Below are 23,761 nucleotides of genomic sequence, written 5' to 3'. Positions count from 1 at the left end.
TCACCTTTGCAGCTGCTACAATGCTAGAAAATTCCTTGTAGATTTCCTGATGGCTTGTAGGATTGTCTGCAAATGTTATAGAATTTTCTAAATGCTTTTTTAGATCGGCGGGGCCCCGACAAACAGCTGAACTGAGACAGGGTGTGGCAAGGTTGTCTCCATCATATGAAACTGTAAAAATCTGTTACTGAAATTCACCTTTGCAGCTGCTACAATGCTAGAAAATTCCTTGTAGATTTCCTGATGGCTTGTAGGATTGTCTGCAAATGTTGTAGAATTTTCTAAATGCTTTTTTAGACGGACGGGGCCCCAGACAAACTGAAGACGGGCGGGGGCCCCGCAGCTCAGCTGAGAGGAGGGATGTGGCAAGGTGCTCCGCCACAGCCTCCTGGTCCAAACTGAAGACAGGCGGGGGCCCCGACAAACAGCTGAGCTGCGGCTGCAGCTCAGCTGAAAGAGAGGGAGGGTGCCAGCGCAGGCTTGGGGAGCATGGGCTTGGGGAGAAGGAGCACCGTCCTCAGCTCCCTCACCACGGCAACACGGCACAGCCCTAGGCAGACGTGACGGGTCCGCGCGTGCCCACAGAGAGGGCTCGATGTGCCAGCTGCGGCACGCGTGCCATAGGTTCACCAACACAGAGCTATGATCCCACACTTGGTCCTGGAAAAGGCAAGGACAGATAGTATGATGGGACTTCTAGACTGTGTTGGTATGTGCAAAAAGGGAGTTTGCTGTATCTGAATATGGTGAACATGAATAGCAAGAGCGATCTTAATGCTTTCTGCTGGTTGCAGACTGACTATCCATTGTCTGGCTTCCCCATATTTAACACTGGTTTCTTTTCATTGTGGAATTCATGGAGCTCTCCATAAAAATGGGGAAACCCCATGTTTGCTGCCCTCCATTCCTGTGAGGAATGGTGGGATATAAATGGGCTGTGGATTTCGTGTGTAGAAGGAGAGAGAGGCCTAAAGGGTGCTGCTTCTGTTTCTAAAGCCACTGATGCAGGTCATAGAATCATTGCATTCTTGGCTCCCATCCTAAGAACAAGAGCCGTTCTTGTGCAGGAAATTGAATCCTTGCCCAATTACTTCCATGGGGCTCGAAACGTCCATTTCAGCAGGAGGGAAGATGTGGTGCTAGTGTTGCACATTTCAGCACTCTGCTTCCCTTGGCGGGGAACGGGAGGGGGGCAAGGAGATCCAGTAGTAAAGAGCCCAGGGATCATCGGATGGAAAAGAGGCTGGTGGGGAACGGGCTGCTTTTGCTTGTTATTCCTTATTTTCCTTTTATTTCCAATCTCACTTGGCTTCAGCCAGACTTACTGACAAACATTGGTTCAGAGCAAAACAAATATGAATTATTGGGGGACCACTGGCAACAATAAAAAAAAATTCTACAGAGAAGGCATATCATAGAATTGGAAGGTACCACCAGGGTCATCTAGTCCAACCCCCGGCACAATGCAGGAAATTCCAAACTACCTCTCCCCCACACCCCAAGTGACCCCTACTCCATGCCCAGAAGATGGCCAAGGTGCCCTCCCTCTCATGATCTGCCTAAGGTCATAGAATCAGCATTGCTGACAGATGGGCATCTAGCCTCTGCTTAAAAACCTTCAGGGAAGGAGAGCTTACCACTTCCTGAGGAAGCCTGTTCCACTGAGGGACCGCTCAGAATATGAAACCCCAGAATACTAGAATACTATTGTCTGTGGTTTTTCTTCCTGCAAGCTTGGGATTTAGATATGGCCTGAACAGAATGCTACTTCCTCCTAAATCCTGCTCCAATGGCTACTGATGTTTCTAACACACACACACACACATACACACACACACCCCGGTAAGTTTGTCTAGAGACATACTTGTATGAGTAGTTGTTGCCTCCTACACTCCTGCTGCCAATTCCAAGAAAAGTCAGATCTATTAATTCTCATTTTAAGGGGGTGTTTTATGTGGAGTCTGTGGCCCACACTTGCCTGTGATAAATAATTCCTTTCCATTTCCAGGCCGCTCACTCCCCATCCAAATCCCATGAAGGTTGAGATGTGCTTGAAGTCTAGTCGCTTTGCTGGATCTGACCAGGTGTTCATCTAGTAGTCCAACATTCTGCTTCTAGTTTTAGCCAACCCAATGCTTCTGGGGACTTAACAAGCAGGGCATGAAAGTGACAACTCTGTACTCTTGCTTCTCCCAGCAATGGTTACTCATTGGTATGCTGTATCTGAGGAGAGTGGAGGCTTCATTTAGCTATCATGGTTAATAGCCATTTATAAACTTTATCTCCATGAATTTGTCAAATTTATTTTTTGTGCGCAGTTAACTTTAGAGGCAATTTGCCAGCATGGTGTGGTGGTTAAGAGCGGTGGTTTGGTGGATTCTGATCTGGAGAACCGGGTTCGATTCCCCACTCCTCCACATGAGCAGCAGAGGCTAGTCTGGTGAACCGGATTGGTTTCCCCACTCCTACACATAAAGCCAGCTGGGTGACCTTAGGCTAATCACAGTTCTATTAAGAGCTCTCTCAGCCCTACCTACCTCACAGGGTGTCTGTTGTGGGGAGGGGGAGGAAAGGTGATTGTAAGCTGGTTTGATTCTGCCTTAAGTGGTAGAGAAAGTAGGCATATAAAAACCAACTCTTCTTCTTCTCATGCAACAATGTCACCCTCTTCTCTACAGTCCTTTTAAGACATGGGCTGAGACCGAGTAGCACTATGGGGAGGGGGGGAAGGGGAAGAACTGCTTTGCAGTGAGATGCTGTAGGGTCCTGTTGTATTGATTAAGCTCCTGGGACTGCTGCCAGTTGCCTCTAGGATTAAATCAATACAGTTTGCAAAAGTAAAAGCTTCTCCTTGCTGGAGACATAAAATATTGGAGCTTATTTTTTTAATGATAAAACTTACGGGACTCTTCCCAGCAACTGCCCAAGATGTGGGTTAATTAGGGATTTAAGAATGGGGTGCATCAGCAAAGTGACTGGCCCAATATTGACATGCCAAGGTATACATGTGTTTCTCATTATATAAGAAGGACAGATTTCTCAGGTATCTCTGTCAGGAAAACTGGTTATAAAATGATACTGCACCAGGATCAGCAACTGTGCAACTTGCTGCTAACTTCAGTCTTTTCCTCCAACTGTACTGATTATTGTTGAATTAGCTCTTGTTCTTGCTGTTTGAGCATCTTTCTGGAATTTGTTTTGTTCCACTGGTCTTAGGGGAGCTTAACCTAGATAATGATGATATATAGACCTGGAATTTATTAGCCGCCAGAAGGCCTATTTGCATTGTATTTTCCCCCAGGTTTTGCAGAGGCATAAGGCACTTCTGTTTATTCCTATCTAAGGGGAAATGTGAAATATTAGCTTATGGACCATGCTTGTGTGCATTCCAGAATCCGTTAATAAGAGCTCTCTGTTATATTTTTGCAAGCGGTTTTTTTGAATATGCAAAGGTACATATCTCCTCCTCTCTCTACGTGGCTCACAACTTATTAGCAATAAAGCATAAAAAATATGAACACAGCATCAGAACAGGATCAAAGATGAACTAAAGCGATATTTGTTCGCTGTTAACTGATGTCAGATCTCTGCATTTTATGCTGGGGAGGAGGAAAGTAACATAGAGTTACTTTGTAAACGGATCCTCCAAAGTACTGTAAGTTTAGAAGTGGGGTTTAAAAGGTATTATAGGTTTAAAAGTGGTTCCCACTTCAAAAAGTATGAGATCAGTTGACCTGGAGAATTCACAAGTGTTAGATTCTATGGCCCACCTTCAAACATGCACTCTAAGGGCACACAGACTTCCATTTTGTCTTCTTTATTGGAGCATAATATCAGGCCCGCTTTAGGATTTCAATCCTTATGTGAAGTACGCAGACAGCTACTGGACTGCTTAGGAGAAGAGGCAACACTCTTATTAAACAAGAAACTGAGATGCACTTATTGGTTCATCTGGATAGCAACAGAATGGCCAGCATTCCAAGCTCTCTGTCGGTGGTAGGGTTACCAGGTCCTTCTTTGCCACCAGCGGAAGATTTTGGGGGGCAGAGCCTGAGGAGGGCAGGGCTTGGGGAGGGGGAGGGACTTCAATGCCATAGAGTCTAATTGCCAAAGCGGCCTTTTTCTCCAGGGGAACTGATCTCTATTGGCTGGAGATAAGTTGTAATAGCAGGAGATCTCCAGCTAGTACCTGGAGGTTGGCAACCCTAGTTGGGGGCAGTCAGGCCACTGTGGGCAGTGCTGCCCCCAGAGAGGCTGGAGGTCACTGCCTTGTCTATGGTGCTGGCAGTGTGTCTGTTGGGGGCTGCGCTGCCCTAAAAAGGTAAAGGTGCAAGCACCATGTTACTACTGACCCATGAAGCTAGCTGGGTGACCCCTGAAGCCTACACACGAAGCCAGCTGGGTGACCTTGGGCTAGTCACAGCTCTCTTAGAGTTCTCTCACCTCCCACCTATCTCACAGGGTGTCTGTTGTGGGGAAGGGAAGGGAAGGGAAGGTGATTGTAAGCTGGTTTGATTCTTCCTTAAGTGGTAGAGAAAATCAGCATATAAAAACCAACTCATACTCTTCCTCTTCTCCTCCTCCTCCTCCACATGAGCAGCAGACGCTAATCTGGTGAATGAGGTTGGTTTCCCCTGCTCCTCCACATGAAGCCAGCTGCGTGACCTTGGGCTAGTCACAGCTCTCTTAGAGCTCTCTCACCCACCCCCACCTACCTCACTGTTGTGGGGAGGGGAGGGGAAGGTGATTGTAAGCCAGTTTGATTCTTCCTTAAGTGGTAGAGAAAGCCGGCATATAAAAACTAACTCTTCTTCTACCATTCTGCCCTCATCAGGGCCACCAAGGTGAAAAGCAGATTAAAAACATATATAATAAAAACATATTTTAAAATCCATTAAAACCAAACAAGAACTCATTATTCAAGCAAAACCAAGTTAAAATACACATACCAATGCAATACTCTCAGCCTAACCTACCTCTTACGGTTGTTGTGAGGTTAAAACAGAGGAAAAGAGAATGATGTAAAGATGCTTTGGGTCCCCACTGGGATTAAAGTCAGGATATAAATAAAGTAAATAAATAAATGCCCACCCATAAAAATGGCAATTAAAAACAGCCTTCACCTGCTGGCAGAGGATGGCATCGGAAGGGGACATCCTGTCTTACAGCTTCTGTTGTTAGCTATTGGTCCAGCTTCAAGATGCAGAATCAGCCGAATTCACTGAGTAGTATTTTGATCTTGGAAACTGTTAATCTGGATTCAGGTCTCAGTTTAACTGGGCTTGCTTTGTGCTTAAGCACTATCTCGCTGTCTCGTGATACCACCTACAAAAGGAGAACAGTGACCTGGGTTCCTTGTGTGGCTGACTAAAATAAGTGATATTAATCTGCCAATGATGGAAGGTGAAATTGACAGATCTGCCACTTGTATCTTGCAACATGGTTTCTGGCCAAATGCAATATCCTTGCATCCTTTGAAGCACAGTGACTCTCTGTTTCACGGATGGGTCCCTGTTTATCCATCAGTGTACCTCGCCTGATCTGTCTCCCGCCCAGTCCTGTTTTCCTAGCTGTTACGCAGACTTGTTTCGCTCGTGCTCATCCCAGCAGCTGTGAGTCAAGTGTCATCCTTGTGGTTTGGCCTACAAATGCTGCCACGCGAGCCAAGAAAGGCCACGCAAAGTCTTTCTTGCAAGGTCGCAGGCTGAGCGGAGGTGAGCTGCTCAGCGAGGAGCTGGCCAGCATGCTGAAAATAGGTTCGGCACCAAGCGGCTGCCCTTGCTACACAGCCATTTCTCAACTTTGCTGCCTGTGGGAAGAGAGGCTAGGCGGAGTCTCTTGCTGCCTCGGCTGGCTTTTATAGCTTGGCCAAGCAAAATTTCTTCTTCATAAGTGAATGCAGAATAAAAAACATATTTTTTTGTCAATGAATAGCCCAACTTATTCCAAGAACTGGGGACAAATGCTCCCCCTTCTAATCCAATTAGGACGTAACTGCTCTGGAATTCCGTGCACACACGCTTTAGCAGCCTTGTGCCAAAAGAGAATATAAATGTCTCGAAGAAGCAAGTCCACCATGGCATCGTTGGACCTTGTGCCAACATCACTTAATAGAGATGGAACTGACGTGGAAGCAGGCGGATTAGCAGTTATCCAGGACACACCACCAGAACTCCTTGCTTTATAGAAAACAGTGTTGTTTAATTTACAGTGCACAGATAAAAGTCAAACCGTCACGAACACTTCTTTCCACCAAACTTCCCAACACAGAGTTACAGTTACATAGGCTTATATACAAAACTCCACCTGAAACCAATAAGGCACCTGCAGACCTGGCCACAGTATTACATCATCCTTACTGCTTCAAACCGGTTAGTTGCAGTTCACCCTAGAACCTGCAAGGCTATTGCTGCCTCTTGCATCATCCTAGATGCCTCTGATCTGACAGCTATCTGTCAGCTGTCTCTGTCAGATTATTATGGGCAACTTGTTACTCTGACAGGAACTGCCTCTGCTGGCACTGCTGTTACCTTAATCTATTGCTCTGTGGGTCAGAGGGCCTGTTATGGGCTCAGCTGGCGGTTTTCATTGGAGGAGCTGTCTGATACCATTCAGTCCACTCCAAGCTTCTGTTCCCGTAGACCCCCAAAGGGTTGACTGGAAGTCCCTCCTTGACTCCAAAGCACTTTCACTTTGAGAGGGGCTGTGGCTGAGCGGTAAAGCCTCTGCTTGGCATGCAGAAGGTCCCAGGTTCAATCCACGGCATCTCTAGTCAAAGGGACCAAGCAGGTAGGTGATGTGAAAAACCTCTGCCTGAGACCCTGGAGAGCCGCTGCCGGTCTGAGTAGACAATACTGACTTTGATGGACCGAGGGTCTGATTCAGTATAAGGCAGGTTCATGTGTGTTCATGTGTTCCCACATTGCACAAGACAAGACAAGCCTGTGTCTGCCACTGAAAGTGCCAACCCTGTCAGTTTCCCCTATATGCTATACATATTTGCAAACATAGTTTTGCACTAACACTTTCTGTTTTAGGTGGACATTTATCTTAGGCATGTGCACAGTGATGTGAGAAGAGATTATCTGATCTCACACCTCAGCCATGGTGGAGCTGTATCCGGAACGCTTACTGAACCTGCTGGCTTTAACATTCTCCCATTTCTTTCTCAGCTTTGTATTTCAGATAAAACGAATCAATTTATTTTGAAGGCAAAACCTTTGAAAGGTTAGAGCAGGGGTGTCAAACATAAGACCCGAGGGCCGGATCCGGCCCCTTGAGAACTCTTATTGGGCCCACGAGGCAGCCGAGGTAGCCACCCCCACCCCGGGCTTGCGAGGCCCGGCCTGGCCTGACCAAATGACATTTATGTCCTATCCGGCCCTGGTAAGAATTGTGTTTGACACCCCTGGGTTACAGTTGTTTATGATGCATACCTATATTTTCATTGTGTAAGGGTGTCTGGCTCCAGAGATCTAAGAAAACAAGATTATATATACAGAAGGAATTTTGAAGCTTGGGGGCAAAGGCTTCTGAGTTCCTTCTCTGGTTTTGGAAGGGAACGGCAACGAGTAATTCAGAAGTGCTAGATCCTGGGGGAGAGCAGTGGCCAAGGATTGTTAAAAAAACAACAACCCCAATTCTATAAAATGTTGTTTTGCCAGACACATTCATTTTTCTGTATGGATTTTTTTGTATGGAGGAGCATTCAGTCCTGTGAAACCCCACCTGCAGTCTGAAGTGGTACAGTCAGGCACTGGTGCGGAACTAGGTCTGTGTGAGAGAGAATGAGGAACCGGGGGTCAGTCCTGGTACCTCTGAGGGAGCTGGAATAACCAAAGTATGCTGCTGATCACATAATGTCAGTCAGGTACTCCATAAAATACCGTAACCAACCCCTTAGAGACATGGTAGTTAAAGAATTGATGCACCCCACCCTGTATCTTTCAGCGCATGGTATCTTAGTGAATGTGAAGACCTGGTGGGTTTTGTTCTGGAGTAACTGGTTTGATGTCGGAGGAAAGTGTTACGGATACCGTGGACTGCAAAAAAATAAATAAATAAAATCAGTGGTTTATAGATCAAATCAAGCCTAAACTGACCCTTGAAGCTAAAATGACTAATGTTATGAGAAGACAAGAGTCACTGGAAAAGACAGTCCTGCTAGGCAAAGTTGAAGGCAGCAGGAAAAGAGGAAGACCCAACAAGAGATAGATGGACTCAATAAAGGAAGCCACGGCCCTCAATTTGCAAGATCTGAGCAAGGCTGTCAAAGATAGGACGTTTTAGAGGACTTTGATTCATAGGGTCGCCATGAGTCGGAAGTGACTTGACGGCGCTTAACACACACAACTGGTGTGATCTTGTTAATGCAGATCTTACGGTCTTGTTAGACGTTGGGGTAGAGAAATCACACATTGAGCTTTGGAGCCAGAATCCAGGGCTGGGGCTGCCTCCGCATTAGGTATCGCCCCAGATGTGCATTTTTCTGTGCTCTTCCCTTCCCACTCTTGATAGCCCTGTGTGTGTGTCCCATAATGGGACGAGCCCTGGAGACTTGGGAATCAGGGAGAATGGGCTGGAGGCGCTTGGGTGAAAGGGAAGCAAGCGTCAGTGCAGTTCCACGAGCGCTCCTTCCTTTCCCCGCTCAAGGAATTGGCTGGTGTGCTGGCCTCCCCTCCCCCCCCCCTTCACTTTGCCTCCCCTGCTCTCTCTCCACCGCCGGATCCGCTGATTCAGGCCTCTTCCCGCGCGAGCCAATCAATGAGCAGGAAGGGCCTGCAGCGGCCTCGGCGGCTCAGCAGCTGACGGGGCTGCTGCTGCTGCCGCTGCGAGGCAGGCGGGGCGGCACTGCAGTCTCAGCTCCTCGCGCCCGCCCGCCCCGAGGGCTGGGCCAGTCCCAGCGGCGCGTGTCAGCGCCGGCCTGCGCTGCTCCACTTTCCCGAGCGCGGTCGCGGGCGGGCGGGCGGCTAGCTGGGAGCGCTTTAACCCCCTCGGCGCCGAAGGGTAGCGCAGCTGGCAGGCGGGGAGAGTCAGCGGGGCTCGGGGAAGCGTGGTTCCCCAGGGAGCAGGAAGAGAGTCTGGAGCAGCAGGGTTTTGTTTGCCTAGCTCAGGTGCAGCGATCTGCTCGAGGAAAGGCGAACCCAATTGAAACTGGGTTAATCCTTCATTTATTAAAAAGAGGGCTCCAAATCTGCTGGCATCCCAGCCCTTTGCCATGGAGGGGCCGTGGCTCAGTGGCAGAGCCTCTGCTTGGCATGCAGAAGGTGCCGGGTTCAATCTCCGGCATCTCCAGTTAAAGGTAGGGTGGCCAACCTCCAGGTGGTGGCTGGAGATCTGCTATTACAACTGATCTCCAGCTGATGGAGATCAGTTCACCTGGAGAAAATGGCCACTTTGGCAACTGGACTCTATGGCATTGAAGTCCCTCCCCTCCTCAAGCCCCGCCCTCCTCAGGCTCTGCCCCCAAAATCTCCCACTGGTGGCAAAGAAGAACCTGGCAGCCCTAGTTAAAGGGACTAGGCAAGTAGGTGATGTGAAAGACCCCTGCCTGAAACCTCAGAGAGTGCCGGTCTGAGTAGACAAAACTGACTCTGATGGACCAACGGTCTGATTCAGTAGAAGGCAGCTTCATGTGTTCATGTGACACTGTGCTTCCTCATCCTACATGCAGAGAGTCTGATCCTGGGGTCTCTGAGAGATGGGCGTTCTTTGCGCTTTCAAGCAATTCGCTGAATATTCTGTAAGGAGCAGCTTTCAAGGCTCCAGGCTTCCTGGAGCAAAATAATAGGATGCTCACAGAGGGAAAGTTCAACTCATGGAATTTGTAATTGAGCCCCCCACCACCCTGCAATATTCCAGGAGACCAACTTAATGGAGTTCTCTTGCCATTGCTGCGGGATCTCTGCCACAGTGCGAGGATCAACTGTAACACAGCCAAAGCATTCTTTGTATGTTCAGAGACTCTCTTGTCTCCAACTATGGAAAGTCTCCAACGAACTCAGACTTTCAGCCCTTTAAAATTCAGTTACTTAGATAACTGGCAGCAAAGTCCTAAACAGACTTACACCCTTTGGACCATTATTTTTAACTGATTTCCCCCATTCAAGTCGCAGCCGACTTAGGGTGACACTGGTGGGATGTCTGAGGCAAGAGACCAACAGAGGTGGTTTGCCATTGGCTGCCTCTATGTAGCAAACCTGGAATTCCTTTATGGTCTCCCATCCAAATAATAACCAGGGCCAACCCTGCTTGGTTTCCGAAGTCTGAGGAGATCAGGCTAGCCTGGCCTATCCAGGTCAGGGTGTCAAGGCTAGCCTGATCTCGTCAGATCTCAGAAGCTAAGCAGGGTCAGCCCTGGTTAGTATTTGGATGGGAGACCACCAAGGAATACCAGGTTTGCTGTGCAGAGGAAGGCACTGGCAAACCACCTCTGTTAGTCTCTTGCCATGAAAACCCCAAAAAGGGGTCACCATAAGTCAGCTGCGACTTGACGGCACTTTACACACACGCAACTCTGTTCAGGATTGAACTGTTGGTCACGTTATTAATGCAGCAGCAACTTGCTAAACCTTTTTTGGGGGGAGGGAACCCCTTTTTTAATGAATTACAAGATCTTGCACAACTGTTTTATACATCCCCAGAAGGAGCGAAAGAGTCTTTAAATTCTAAATGGCAAATGTGCTGACTTCAGTTGATATGCATAGCGTTATCTACAGCATTTTAGAAATATCTGTGACGCTTAAGTAAGGAAGCCTAAACCTCCCATTCTAAGACTTTGAAGCCTGTCAGCAAGATCCCACCTGTCACAAAATGCAAGCTGGGTAGACCACCCCCTATAACGGGGGAGGGAGGAATTAGAGATTTCTGTGGCTGGGGAAGAATTCACAACAAAGTTGAAAGGCCTGCTTTTGGATAACTGGATTAAACTGAACGTAATTTGTATAAGAGCATTTGTGTCGGTTACTTCTTATACATTATAATAAACGGGGTATAGGTGCTCCTGAGCAGTAACATCTACAGTCTGAAATGTGAAGAGAGGGGCCGCCCCCTCTCGCCCTAAGGAAATGGTGCTCCTGTTTATGCCGTAGTCATCACCTCGCCCACCCCCTCAATACTTTCCCTAACTGTTCTCTCACAAAGGAGGTGAGATGACACATCTTCCTCATTGGAAATATTCCACTGCAATTCAGAAGTGAGCAGAAAGGGAGTGCTGAATCAACTGCGCTCGGGCCTCATGAATGGGGCAACTTATTCATGATGTCAGGTTCATGTCCTGTTCTTGCTGCTGTGGAAATTATTCAGTGCCATGGCTACAGGTGCTTGCAAGGTACACCAAAAGAACCGAACGCACGCATGCACCAAGAGGTGCCATGAGACCACAGTACACATGAACCCATGAAGCTGCCTTATATTGAATCAGACCCTTGGTCCATCAAAGTCAGCATTGTCTACTCAGACCAGGAGCAGCTCTCCAGGGTCTCAGGCGGAGGTCTTTCACATCACCTACCTGCCTAGTCCCTTTAACTGGAGATGCTGGGGATTGAGCCTGGGACCTTCTGCATGCCAAGCAGATGCTCTACCACTGAGCCACAGCCCCTCCCCCGTAATACAGACAGATTAAAAAGGAGGACCAACTAGAAACATAATACATGAGAACTCTATAGGATGGAGTGAAATAGGAAGTGTAAACAACATTGAAACTGCTCAGGCAGAGTACCAAGCACAAAAGAGAAGCAACTGAGGGCACCAAGCTCATGGAATAGAAGAAAGGGCAACTATGTAATATTTGTATTTCGAGATTTCCTATAGGTCCTTTGCTGTACAACAACCCATTGGGAATCTCAAGTGCAGCAGGAATAGTGGGTGCAGGGACAAACCACTCCACACATAGAAGCAAGTGAAGAGTTTACTATGGGTAGAAAGAAGAGGAAACCACAGCCCTCAATTTGCAATATCTGAGGATAGGACGTTTTGGAGGACATTGTTAAGGATAGGACATTTTGGAGGACATTGATTCATAGGGTTGCCATGAGTCGGAAGCAACTTGACGGCACTTATACACAGAAAGAAGAGGGCAGATACCAGACGATTATACTTGCTGTTTCCCATCTGACATGCCTTACCAGCAAGCAGCCTCTGCTATAATTTTTTTTAAAAGGCCAGGAGCTACAGAGTCCTCTGGAAGGAACTCATGTGCACAACAAATATTGATTTCAAGTAGTATCTAACTAGAAGAACTGGAAACATAGGCGGGCAAAGGATAGGGTGTACCAACTGCTCCATCTGCAGGTACTTCTCACCAAACACTTGCTTCTGAACTGTCCCTCCTCTTAGGAACACAAACAAATAGGAAGCAGCAGATCAGTTGAGATAAGCTCCAGTTTATGCACCCCTTTTTGGTCTTTAGCTGGGCACCCAACCAGCACTTCAGAAGCAGAAAACCACAGAACATCCCAAAAGCCTTGTGTGATGCTGCAGCACTTTCTCTACCCCTCGTAGTATTTCCTTGGGAATAAGCCCTTGGGAGGGCTTACTGCTAGCCTTCATCACTTTGGTCAGAATTTGGTTAACCTTCTTTGCCATTGCTATTCTTCTAATATTAATCATTTTGTAGACCCTGATGTGTTTGTTTCCTTCACAGATATGTGTTCATTTCCTTCATAGTTCACTGCTTCATGGACTTGGTAGTCTTACGGTAAAGGCAGATGCAATAGTAAAGCAAAAGTTACGGCAGGTTCTTGACCCCCTGATAAAAGCCCTGTTCTTTGCAGATATTCATTTTACATGATATACATGTATAAAAGCTGCAAGCATTTTAGCAGAATTGCAAAACAGTTTCAGGGACTGAATAATAGGTATGATGTAACTGGTACAAGCAACTGTGTATTGTCCACAGTGCAACAAACTGCCCTTTAAATAAAACAGAGTTTATTCTGACATCTGAATGTAGTTAATGGAGTAAATTACTCCATAATATTTGTAATTAGTTCAAATATCTGTATGTAAGTGTTCTCACCTTTGATACAAATTAGTGCTGTGAAGAGGAGTTTGCAAGTTAACTGCACAGTGAAGTATTGTGTAATGACGTTTTAGTTGGATATATATTGACCAGAATTAGGAATGAACGATGAAAGAGAAAGTAGTGGGATATGTGTTTTCAGGGCTGCTTCTTTTTATGGCAAGGCTTCTGTACCTTTTAGTGTAAGCAGACTGGAAAAATTGGGAGAATATGCAATGCTTCATCTTTGAGTAAAAGGCTTTATTGAACAACCTGGGTGGATTTTTGAGTGGGTTCAGAAAAGGCTGAACTGCATCTTTTGACTAAAATTCTACCCCACCCCCATGTAGGTCACCATTTAGGTGACAAGACTAGTAGTATGCTGTGTGAAGAGTGCTCGTTGTACGCAGACAGCTGAAATGTTCTAGAAATGCTACCCTTTGGCATTATGTACTTTGGAGCAGATAAGGTTGAGTTGTCATTGCAATCAGAAAATAATTAGACAGTCAGGTGACTACTGGATATTAAATAGGGCTCAAAACTCATGTTGGAAAAGATTCAGGTGCAGAGGGAAGTCATGGGAAAGACGGACAGATAATAAAACAGCTCTGGCTACGTGCCAAAGATGAGTTTTCTTCTAAACAGATTAAGTCTGTAGCAGCAGCGGAATCTGTGGAAGGAAAGCTCAAAACTCTTTTACCCCTGGGATTATTTCACACAATTTTCATTTTTCAAGTGTTCACCAATAGTATAAAGTGTGATTGCAACAAATATGTGTTTGTGAACATGTGTGTAGTTCAAAGAGGTAAGGCTGACTGCAGTTTGCATTACATATGTTTGCTGCCATGTAACGTGTGACGTTACTCCCCACACCCCATAACTTTTGCTTAATATTTTTCATAGGGTAACCGAACAATCCTAAGAACATTTTCTGGAATAGACATAAATAGAATTCTGTGTAGACCTGTTCAGGATCACTCTCTTAAGGCATCCTTTTTCTTGGAGAAATACCCTACATCCCTGTAATATACAAAATAGGGATATATTTTGGTGCAGGGAGTTTCATTCGTTCCTGGTTAGATCCTATTTTTACAGGGTGATTTAAACAGTGTTTGTATTTTCCATGTCTGTAAACCAGATTTTAAAAAACTACATTGACTAAAATGCATACTACGTGGATTTGGCGTATTTGATTTAAAAATAATTGTATTTGATTTAAAAATAATTCTCATGCATTTTAGACTAAGGTACGTTATTATCATTTTGTGAAAGCGCCTTTGATGTATATCTAGTTCAAAATAGATCCCATTGGCTTCAGGAGCAAGGGATATAGCAGAACTCTTTGTTTTCCCCATGCCCAGAAGTTCTACCTACATGTCTGATTTTCCTTAACAGTTCCTTACTCCTTTTGAATACATGATTTTAGCAACCATCATAGCAAACTGCATTGTCCTTGCTCTGGAGCAGCATCTGCCTGATGACGATAAGACTCCAATGTCAGAACGACTGGTGAGTACTGTTCCCCCCTCTTATAGTAGAATTAAATAATCAAAGAAACATGATGGTCCTTGGTCAAGTTCCCATTCCATAAAGTCTAGCAAAGCCCATGCTCTAACATCATTACATGGTGCAGCACTTGGTGATGTGGAATTAAGGTTGTCAGCCCTTAAAATAAAAACATTCTGGTCCTTGGGTGGGACAAGGAAGAGAACCTAATGATTTCTGGAAGCTCCAGGGAGGAATAGGGATATGAGTTGTCTGTTAGCTGTGGTAGACGGGGTCAGAATGGATATCCTAGATAAAGATAAGAAATTGTTTTCTGCTGCGTGATCTGCTTTATGGATCTGCTTCAAGTTTCAATAGTGTATTGGAGAGAAGAAAAAATGGCCATAGAATTTATTTAGAGCCAGAATGTATTAAGGTGGGTACCTCTTAAATATCTGGATCTGGGGAGGAATTGGTGAGGCTAAGAATCAAGATTATTGGGCTCTTTTTTCAGGAAGAAAGACTGAAGACCAACTAAATTGTTGTTCCAGACATTTAGATAATGCTCCCTATCATTAGAGGCCCATAGACCTCAGTCCAGTACCAACTTAATATACCTTCTCTGTGTCGCCCATCTTTTAAAAATGTCAATAGATGTGTAGTCCAGCATATGAGAGGGTAAAGGTGATGCAGAGAAAAATTAAATACGAAGGGTACACAAAATGCTGGGAGGTTGGGGGTCAGGTTGTATGGTTCCTTACTAATGATAAGATAGGTCTACACATGTAGTAGGCAGTAGATTGCACAGGTTGCACAGTAGATTGTACCACTTCAGATTGTAGAAGGAGGATACCAATTTTAAAATGCTTCCTTATATAAAAAGTCCCTACACATGAAAATCTTGTCCATCATCAAGAAAGGCTGTAGCTCACTCCACTCTCAGTTATATTTGTTTATTACTTGTGGTTCATTTTTCACATAGGGGAGCATTCAAAAATTTAATTTGTCAGTTTACCTTCTCAGAACATTGCCAGCTTATTCTGCTGTTTATATAAGCCGAGCCATAGGCAATATTGCTTAGGTGCCTGTGATACTTAGAACTGCATTCCACCCCGCAATCACAATAGCAGTGGATAGGCCATAGGGGGAAGGCATGTAGCCTATGAGTACAAATTGCACCATAAACAAATAGTGTGGAAAGGCTTCAGAACTCTTGTAGCCTTCTGTAGCCTCATTTCACCTACCCCTCCAAGGCATAAGAACGGCCCTGCTGGATCAGACCAAGGTCCATCAAGTCCAGCAGTCTGTTCACACAGTGGCCAACCAGGTGCCTCCAGGAAGCCCACAAACAAGACCACTGCAGCAGCATTGTCCTGCCTGTGTTCCAAAGCACCTAATATAATAGACATGCCCATCCAATCCTGGAGAGAATGTGTATGCATCATGACCAGTAGTTTTTTTTACTAGTAGCCATGAATACCCCTCTCCTCCATGAACATGTCTACTCCCCTCTTAAAGCCTTCCAAGGCAGCCATCACCACAATTTAACTATGCATTGTGTGAAGAAATACTTCCTTTATGTGACGATTCTAAATGCGATATGTGATGATTCTATTTCATTGGGTTTTTTCCCCTTGCTAGGATGACACGGAACCATACTTCATTGGAATATTTTGTTTCGAGGCTGGAATTAAAATTATTGCCTTAGGATTTGCTTTCCACAAAGGCTCTTACCTAAGGAATGGCTGGAACGTGATGGACTTTGTGGTGGTTCTCACAGGGTGAGTAGCTGGCTTAAGTTATAAATGGTTGTTTTCAGTTCTAGTCACCTTGGATCCTGTTTCCTTATTAACTGAAATAGAGAGGTTCCATCAGAGTGAGAGTAGGTTTGATAATGGGGCTTCTGGTTTTGATTCCTTCTGTAGTATATTTTAGGATGAACAAGCGTCATCATAGAGGATTGTGGACCTCTGGTGTGATCCAGACCTCACAGGTTTTTTCACATATACATACCAACAAAACAAACTGTGGTATAGACAGCAGTCTTGCCCCTCATGTTTCTTTCAGGCTGCCCATCTTTAAAAAAAAAAAATCAAGTGCTATGTGTGGGTATATGCATATGTATATTATATGTATGTGTGTGTGTGTACATACACAAAAATGGAAACATTCTTTACCTGATTGGGAAAAAAAATTGTAAGCGTGTTGAAAACAGTTGCACAACTGCTCTGAGGTTTTGTGGGAGACAGTATTTTGATGATACACTGGCACTAGCCAGTAGGTGCCTGCTGTGCCTGGCTTTTTCCTAGTTCAAATTGAACCACGCTAAACGATGGCAGAAACAGTTGTTGAGAGTTTTCTCAGGACAGAAAAAGGTATCAAATATAGTGGAGAACTTTCAAACTCACCCTCCTACTCCCATACATCTCTTAAAACGTTACATCTCACCCTTCAAGCAGAAGAATGAGGAACGTATCAGATTAAATGTTTTCAGCTTTTCCATGTCTCTGACTCTGACCTGTGCTGTTCCCATCCTGCCCGTTATATGCCTCCAGCCAAAGGATTTATCTCATAAATCAGTGTATATATGGTTCTAGGGCACTTTTCAGAAGCCATAGCTTTAACGGTGGCACATGATCATGACATGCTGGAGCTTTGTGTAACAGGTACAGTCTGTCTGCAGTGCGGTGTCCTCACACTTTTCTGGTTCGTGTCGCTTGTTCCCTGCTGCTTCCCAACCTGCTTGCCTTTCCCAAAACGGGAACAAAAGACTCTTCCTGATAAAGCAGAGATGCTATTGCTGGGGGTATGTTCTCAGCACCCACATTGGTTTTCATTTGCAGCATGTTCTTAGATTGGAGGCTCTCTATTTAACAGAGAGAATGTTCTCAGCTCTTTGCAGTGTAGTGTCACTGTATTTTGTTGCTTCTGTCCCTTTCTGCCTCTGTGCTAGTAACTGACATGTTTTAAACCTGGCATGTTGTCCCTTCATTTGGTGGCTTCTTACACAGTTTTATACATTGTGGGGGATTGATTGTTGCCCTGATAAAACCTCATCATGTTCCCATTGGGCTGGCCCATATTATCCTTGAACGGAACATGAAAGCATTTCCTTCCCTGACCTGATAACTGCTGTTTCTAGGTAGTGTTGAATTCAACCAAGGGAACTCCAGGTTCAGATCCATCCTTAGAAAAGACATTCGTTGGGTAGCTGTGAGCAGTTCATGGGAATCACAATGATAAATATAAAGCCAGTTATAATGTATTTTGTACAGTAAAAAGTGCTATAGGGATAGTAAATAATGCTGCTGCAAATTATACCTTTAGGGAACTGACATTCAAATGCAGCTTCTGTTCAGAGTTTGTTTGCCTAGAATTGTTGCCCTGTTCTGCTCTTCCCTTCTTTTATATTACCCCAGAAGCAATAATTTATAGAGTACTCCCAGAAACAATTTTAGAGGGCATGCTACTAAGGGTCAAATGACACCTGAGCCTGAGAATCTATGTTCAGACCCCCAGGTATGTAATTTAGCTTCAAAAAGCAAACAGCAGGGCTTTGGTTGAGGGCATGGCAGTGAAGGAGGGGGGATTGTATCTCTGAGCAGAAAATCCCCCGCATGTGGTGTTTTAAGAAAAATACAGGTACAATATGGGTTAAAGCAGCTGGAGGTGGGGGCAGCTCCAGAGGGGAAAATGTTGCGGGAGAGTTAACTGTCTTATACCCAGCACTGCTGCTGTGATCCATATCAAACCCCTTCCTTTGCCAGTGCTTTTTGTAGCTAAATCTAAACCCAGATGGCCCAGCGTCCTGTGCCCTTTCGTCCCTGAGAAAATCTTAGGACGTTGGAGATGCCCTTTTCATCATGCCATCCCATTCTGAGTTAATTTTCTCAGTGCCTTGATCATCTTCTGTTTTGTAGGCACAGTCCTGTGCTCTGGCATTGCTTTAGTCTGAACATCTGAAATAATGTGCTTTTTTATATGTATGTTTTGAGTGTCATCAGTCATTAACGGATTGCTTGGAAAGGGGCTGTGGCTAGACAGTGGGCATAATCTAGATTCAGTTCTGTGGATGTCAGTTGGACTTATGGAGGCTTAGCTTTTGGTGAATTGTACTCATTGAGTCTTTTTATAATGTCCATTACCTTCACATTATTCCTGTGGGTCAGGTATCTGGGCAATTCATACAAAGTTTTTTGGCTTTCATAAGAGCAGCTTGATCAGTCCACTAAGGACATGATGGCATGGAAGACATCACTAAGAAGCAGGCAGGATGCCACTAGTCCCTGTGAACTGTGGTGCTTGAAAACAGGTCTGTTGGCAATTGCGGAAACTGCTGCTTGGCTGTATAGTGTGATTGACACGGGAGCTTCTCCACAGCATAGTGGACTTGCATTCTGGACTGCTCATGTGTAGGTGGGAAAGTACTGTGTTAACTAGAACTGTGTTGTATAATTCTATTGCTTCTGACTGAGGCCACAGTAGTATCTGTCTGAAGCTCAGGGTTTGGTTTCATGACATTACCCACCTCTTTTTTGTGGCTGCCATGGTTGCTCCCTACAAAGGGAATAGTTAAATTTTTTCTGCATCTTCTGATAAGCTTTTAATTTGTTTCTAAAATGTAACTTTTATTAATGATTGCCATCTGGATTTATAGTGTTTTATTTTTTGTAATGGCCATTGGCCATATGCAATAAAACCGTACTGAACTGAACTGTGCTTCTTCTGGAGTTTCATTAGGGTTGCCAGGTCCCTCTTCGCAACCGGTGGGAGGTTTTTGGGGCGGAGCCTCAGGAGGGCGGGGTTCAGGGAGGCGAGGGACTTCAGTGCCATAGAGTCCAATTGCCAAAGCGGCCATTTCCCCCAGGGGAACTGATCTCTCTCGCTGGAGATCAGTTGTAATAGCAGGAGATCTCCAGCTAGTACATGGAGGTTGGCAACCCTAAATTTCTTGGGTGATACCCTGGTAATTCCTGGTGACTCTACTGTATGCTGCTGAGGGGTTTCTCAGGTAGTAGTGGAGGGCTTCCACAAAAGAGGTTGATTGAGGTACTTTGAGATAAAACTGAACGCAGTATTTTAAATATCTCTATGCATTTGTTAAGGCAAAAACAGTGGAATAAGAAGGTTAAGGGCCAAACTAGACTCCTTGATGAAGTCACGTTTTTTTAAAGACGTGATGTCATAAGCATTCAGTCTTTAGCAATCCCGCACTCAACTTCATCCGTTTAAAGTAAATCTGTGGACAGTAGCCAAACAGACCATGCAGAGTCCTGAATCGTTAGATCTTCAAGAAACCAAAACATGCACTCTTAGACTTTTGCAGGGTTAATTCTAGATTAATCCTGGTGGCTATGATAAGAAAACAGAGCAACATGCTAGGAGCGGCAGGCGCCTTAATGCTGTAGCCTAGGGCTCAGCTTTGGTGGTAAGAAATATGTTGGATCCAAAAGGTTGCCCTACCAGTTCAGAAAATGCCAGAGGTGCAGCTCTCTCAGGAATGGGGTGAGTCAGGATGCAGGCAGTGTCTGCGGACTGCATGTCTGAATGTTCCCCCCCCCCCGTTCCAAACCCCCTGGCTGTAGTAAGTGTCTTCACACGTGTATGGGTTCAAAATTGCTGCCACTCTCTGCCTGCTTCATTCCTAGCAGTACACAGCTCATTAGTATGCCAAGCAGCCTTTGCTTCTTGATTAGGGAGTCCTCCCAGCACTATTACTTAAAGGAGCTTTCCAGGCGTGCCTCGAATGCCAAGGGAGCCTCAGCCAGCACAACCTGAATGGTTAAAAGGCAGGAAGGGAGCCAGGATGTGCAAGGTGGCTGGATTTTGGTCGAAGCAGCTCCTTTGCAGCTAGAACCCTATGTGTGGCTGCACTAATAGGCTCCCATGCACATGTGGCACATTCTCTGCTCATTCTTCTTTCTTTTATTCCGCACATGAGGAGGCATGTCTGCTCAGGTGCCCCGCTATGCCCTTAATGGCTATTGTTTGCATATCTTGCTGTTTTTCTGGGAGAACATTGATCCCAAGAGTATATATATATGTCTTGAGGGTCCACATGTATATGTAGAATCATAGAAATTATAGTTGGAAGGGGCCATACAGGCCATCTAGTCCAACCGCCTGCTCAATGCAGGATCAGCCTAGAGCATCCCTGACAAGTGTTTGTCCAGCATCTGCTTAAAGACTGCCAGTGAGGGGGAGCTCACCACCTCCCTAGGTAGCTGATTCCACTGTCGAACAACTCTTGCAGGAAAAAAAATTCCTGATATCCAGCTAGGAGCTACCTCTCCACCCAGGAGCCCCATGGCACAGAGTGGCGAGCTGCAGTACTGCAGTCCAAGCTCTGTTCACAACCTGAGTTCGATCCTGACAAAAGTAGGTTTCGGGTAGCCAGCTCAAGGTTGATTCAGCCTTCTATCCTTCCGAGGTCGGTAAAATGAGTACTCAGCTTGCTGGTGGTAAAGGGAAGACGACTGGGGAAGGCAATGGCAAACCACCCTGTAAAACATAGTCTGCCTAGTAAACATTGGGATGTGATGTCACTCCATGGGTCAGGAATGACCCGGTGCTTGCACAGGGGACTACCTTTTTTTACCTTTACCTCTCCACCTGCAATTTAAACTCATTGCGAGTCCTATCCTCTGCTGTCAGCAGGAACAGCTCCCTGCCCTCCTCTAAGTGACAGCCCTTCAAGTACTTGAAGAGAGCAATAATGTCCCCCCTCAACCCCCTCTCCTCCTGACTAAACATTCCCAACCCTCTCAGCTGTTCCTCAAAGGGCTTGGTCTCCAGGCCCCTTGATCATCCTTGTCGCTATCTACTGCACCCGCTGCATTCTGTCCACATGCTTTTTGAAGTGAGGCCTCCAGAACTGCACACAATACTCCAGGTGCAGTCTGACCAATGCAGTGTACAGTGTGTGCCTGCCTGTGTGGGTCCTCTCCCACCACATCCTCCTGTGTGTACACATGCCCATTTATCTGTTCCATTGCAGAGCCCTGGTCAAAACTCCGTATTGAACCTAGTTGTCTTTCAATTAAGAGTGCGTAGACAGATTCTATGAATTTGCAATTGCCGGATAATTGAAGAGGCAAAGTTGCTGAAAACTCTTCCAGATCGGTGTCCCGTGTCTGCAAATGGGGAACTTCAGAAAACAAGGCTTCATGCGCACAAAAGCTAACATAATTTGGAGAATTTTAAAGTGTCTTCTTCCCTATGTGCATACAATCAAATCACTTCCTAGTTCTCCCCTAGGTGTCTTCTGTTTTGCTTATTCAACACAAAGCCTGGGGAAGATCAGCCTGACATTACTCAAGCTTTTCTTAAATAATGGCTAAGCTCAGGATATAAATTCCATGACAAACAGTACAGTGAAGAACTCAACAATAAAATAGCAGTACATTTCTCCCAAAAAAATATTCCAAGAATGAAAATGAATTCTGTCACTGCAGTTCCTTCTGCTGTGGGTCATGGATAGTGCTCAGGATGTAGGATTGCCAACCTCCAGGTACTAGCTGGAGATCTCCCGCTATTACAACTGATCTCCAGCTAACAGAGATCAGTTGACCTGGAGAAAATGGCCATTTTGGCAATTGGACTCTGGCATTGAAGCCCCTCCCCAAACCCCGCACTCCTCAGGCTCTGCCCCAAAAACCTCCCACCGGTGGCGAAGAGGGACTTGGCAACTCTACCAGGATGTCTGTAACACTCAGGAGTCAACTTCTTCCCTATTCTGAGCAAAGGTGGTCCGTAAGCAGCAGAGATGCGGTGCAGAATTTTCTGTGGCTTTAATGAGTCCGCTGTCAGGGAAAGAACAGGCCTAGATTTTGATTTACACCAGCCTTTGTTATCATAGCTGAAACTGGCAGAGGAAAGGTCTGCCTACCATCCTATGCTGTCAAACCACCTCCGTGTTGATGAGTATATACACTGTTGACAATACAATACTCTGTCCAACTGTTGGGCTTCTGTTTTTGCTTCTGATTGCTGTCATTCCCAGCATCTGGTTCCCTCCATGTTTCTGGTCTCCCTTATTCTTGTGTTACTGCTTCTAGAATCTAGATTCAAGTGAATTGTAGGGGGTCCAAATTTTAGTTCCTAATTTGAGAAGACAGACATAGCATTTAAGAAGATCCTGAGTGTATGGTACGGTCATAAGGCTACTGATCTTTCATTTAAAAAGTGTTCAGCAACACTTTTCTTTCATTTAAAAAGCGTTGCTGGACAATTTTTTTAAATGAAGGATCTTTACATCCCCTCTGAGCAATGCTGGCTATGTTTTCTTCTCCAAGCTGGTCTAGCTACCCTTTCAGGTATTTAAGAAAACTTGCAAATACTGATAATCTCTAATAGTAATTAGTTTAGGTTAGGGTATTGTGGTGCCTTAATGATTAACATGGTAGGGAAGGAGGCATAGTATATAGGCTAATCTCATCTATCTCAGAAGCCAGCGTGGTGTAGTAGTTAAGAGCGGTGGACACTCATCTGGAGACTCCTCCACATGAAGCCAGCTGGGTGATCTTGGGCTCGTCCCAGTTTTCTTCTAACTCACTCAGCCTCACCTACCTCACAAGGTGTCTGTTGTGGGGAGAGGAAGGGAAGGAAATTGTAAGCTGGTTTGATTCTCCTTAAAAGGTAGAGAAGAATTGGCATACAAAAACCAACTCTCCTCCTCCTCCTTCGCAGTGTCGGTACTTGCAAGGGAGGCCACCAAGGAAGACTCTTCAGAGGAAGGCAATGGCAAACCACCTCTGCTTCTCACTTGCCCTGAAAGCCCCTTGCTGTGGTTTCCATAAGTCGGCTGTGACTTGATGGCACTTTATACACATACAATGATTAACAGGTTTATTAGGGCATATACTGTAGTGGGCTATAGTCTACATCATTTTTTTTATTGTGATATTCATTTGTGTGGTTTTAGTAACAACATCTATTTCAGAAATGAAGCTGAAGCACATTTACAAGGAGTAGCGCTGAAAGATTCAGAAAATTCTAGAATCTTCTATTTCACACTTCAGCCTGCTCTGCCAGTAGTTTCTGCTACACATAGAGAAGACTACAACCATTAACCTGGCCTGTCATCTGCACTGCTAAAAGGGCATGCACACACACACACACAATTCATAGGGTTGCCAGGTCCCTCTTTGCAACTGGTGGGAGGTTTTTGGGGCTGAGCCTGTGGAGGGCAGTGTTTGGAGAGGGGAGGGACTTCAGTGCCATAGAGTCCAATTGCCAAAGTGCCCATTTTCTCCAGGTGAACTGATCTCTATCGGC

At 45.4% G+C, this 23,761-nt stretch overlaps 1 protein-coding gene across 1 annotated transcript in view; it reads left to right on the top strand.

Moving 5' to 3' along the window:
- CACNA1A (calcium voltage-gated channel subunit alpha1 A) overlaps positions 1-23,761 on the top strand; it is a 259,565-nt gene that overhangs the window by 39,685 nt on the left and 196,119 nt on the right. Inside the window, exons 2-3 of the mRNA XM_056867234.1 lie at positions 14,404-14,509; positions 16,127-16,266. Of these exons, the coding sequence (XP_056723212.1) occupies positions 14,404-14,509; positions 16,127-16,266 (246 nt within the window). The remainder of the gene's footprint in view (positions 1-14,403; positions 14,510-16,126; positions 16,267-23,761) is intronic.

Source organism: Euleptes europaea, chromosome 1 (genome assembly GCF_029931775.1).
Source record: "Euleptes europaea isolate rEulEur1 chromosome 1, rEulEur1.hap1, whole genome shotgun sequence".
In the NCBI taxonomy this organism is placed as follows: domain Eukaryota; kingdom Metazoa; phylum Chordata; class Lepidosauria; order Squamata; family Sphaerodactylidae; genus Euleptes; species Euleptes europaea.
The sequence above is the reverse complement of the archived record's forward strand: the minus strand, read 5'-3'. Positions and strand labels throughout refer to the sequence as shown.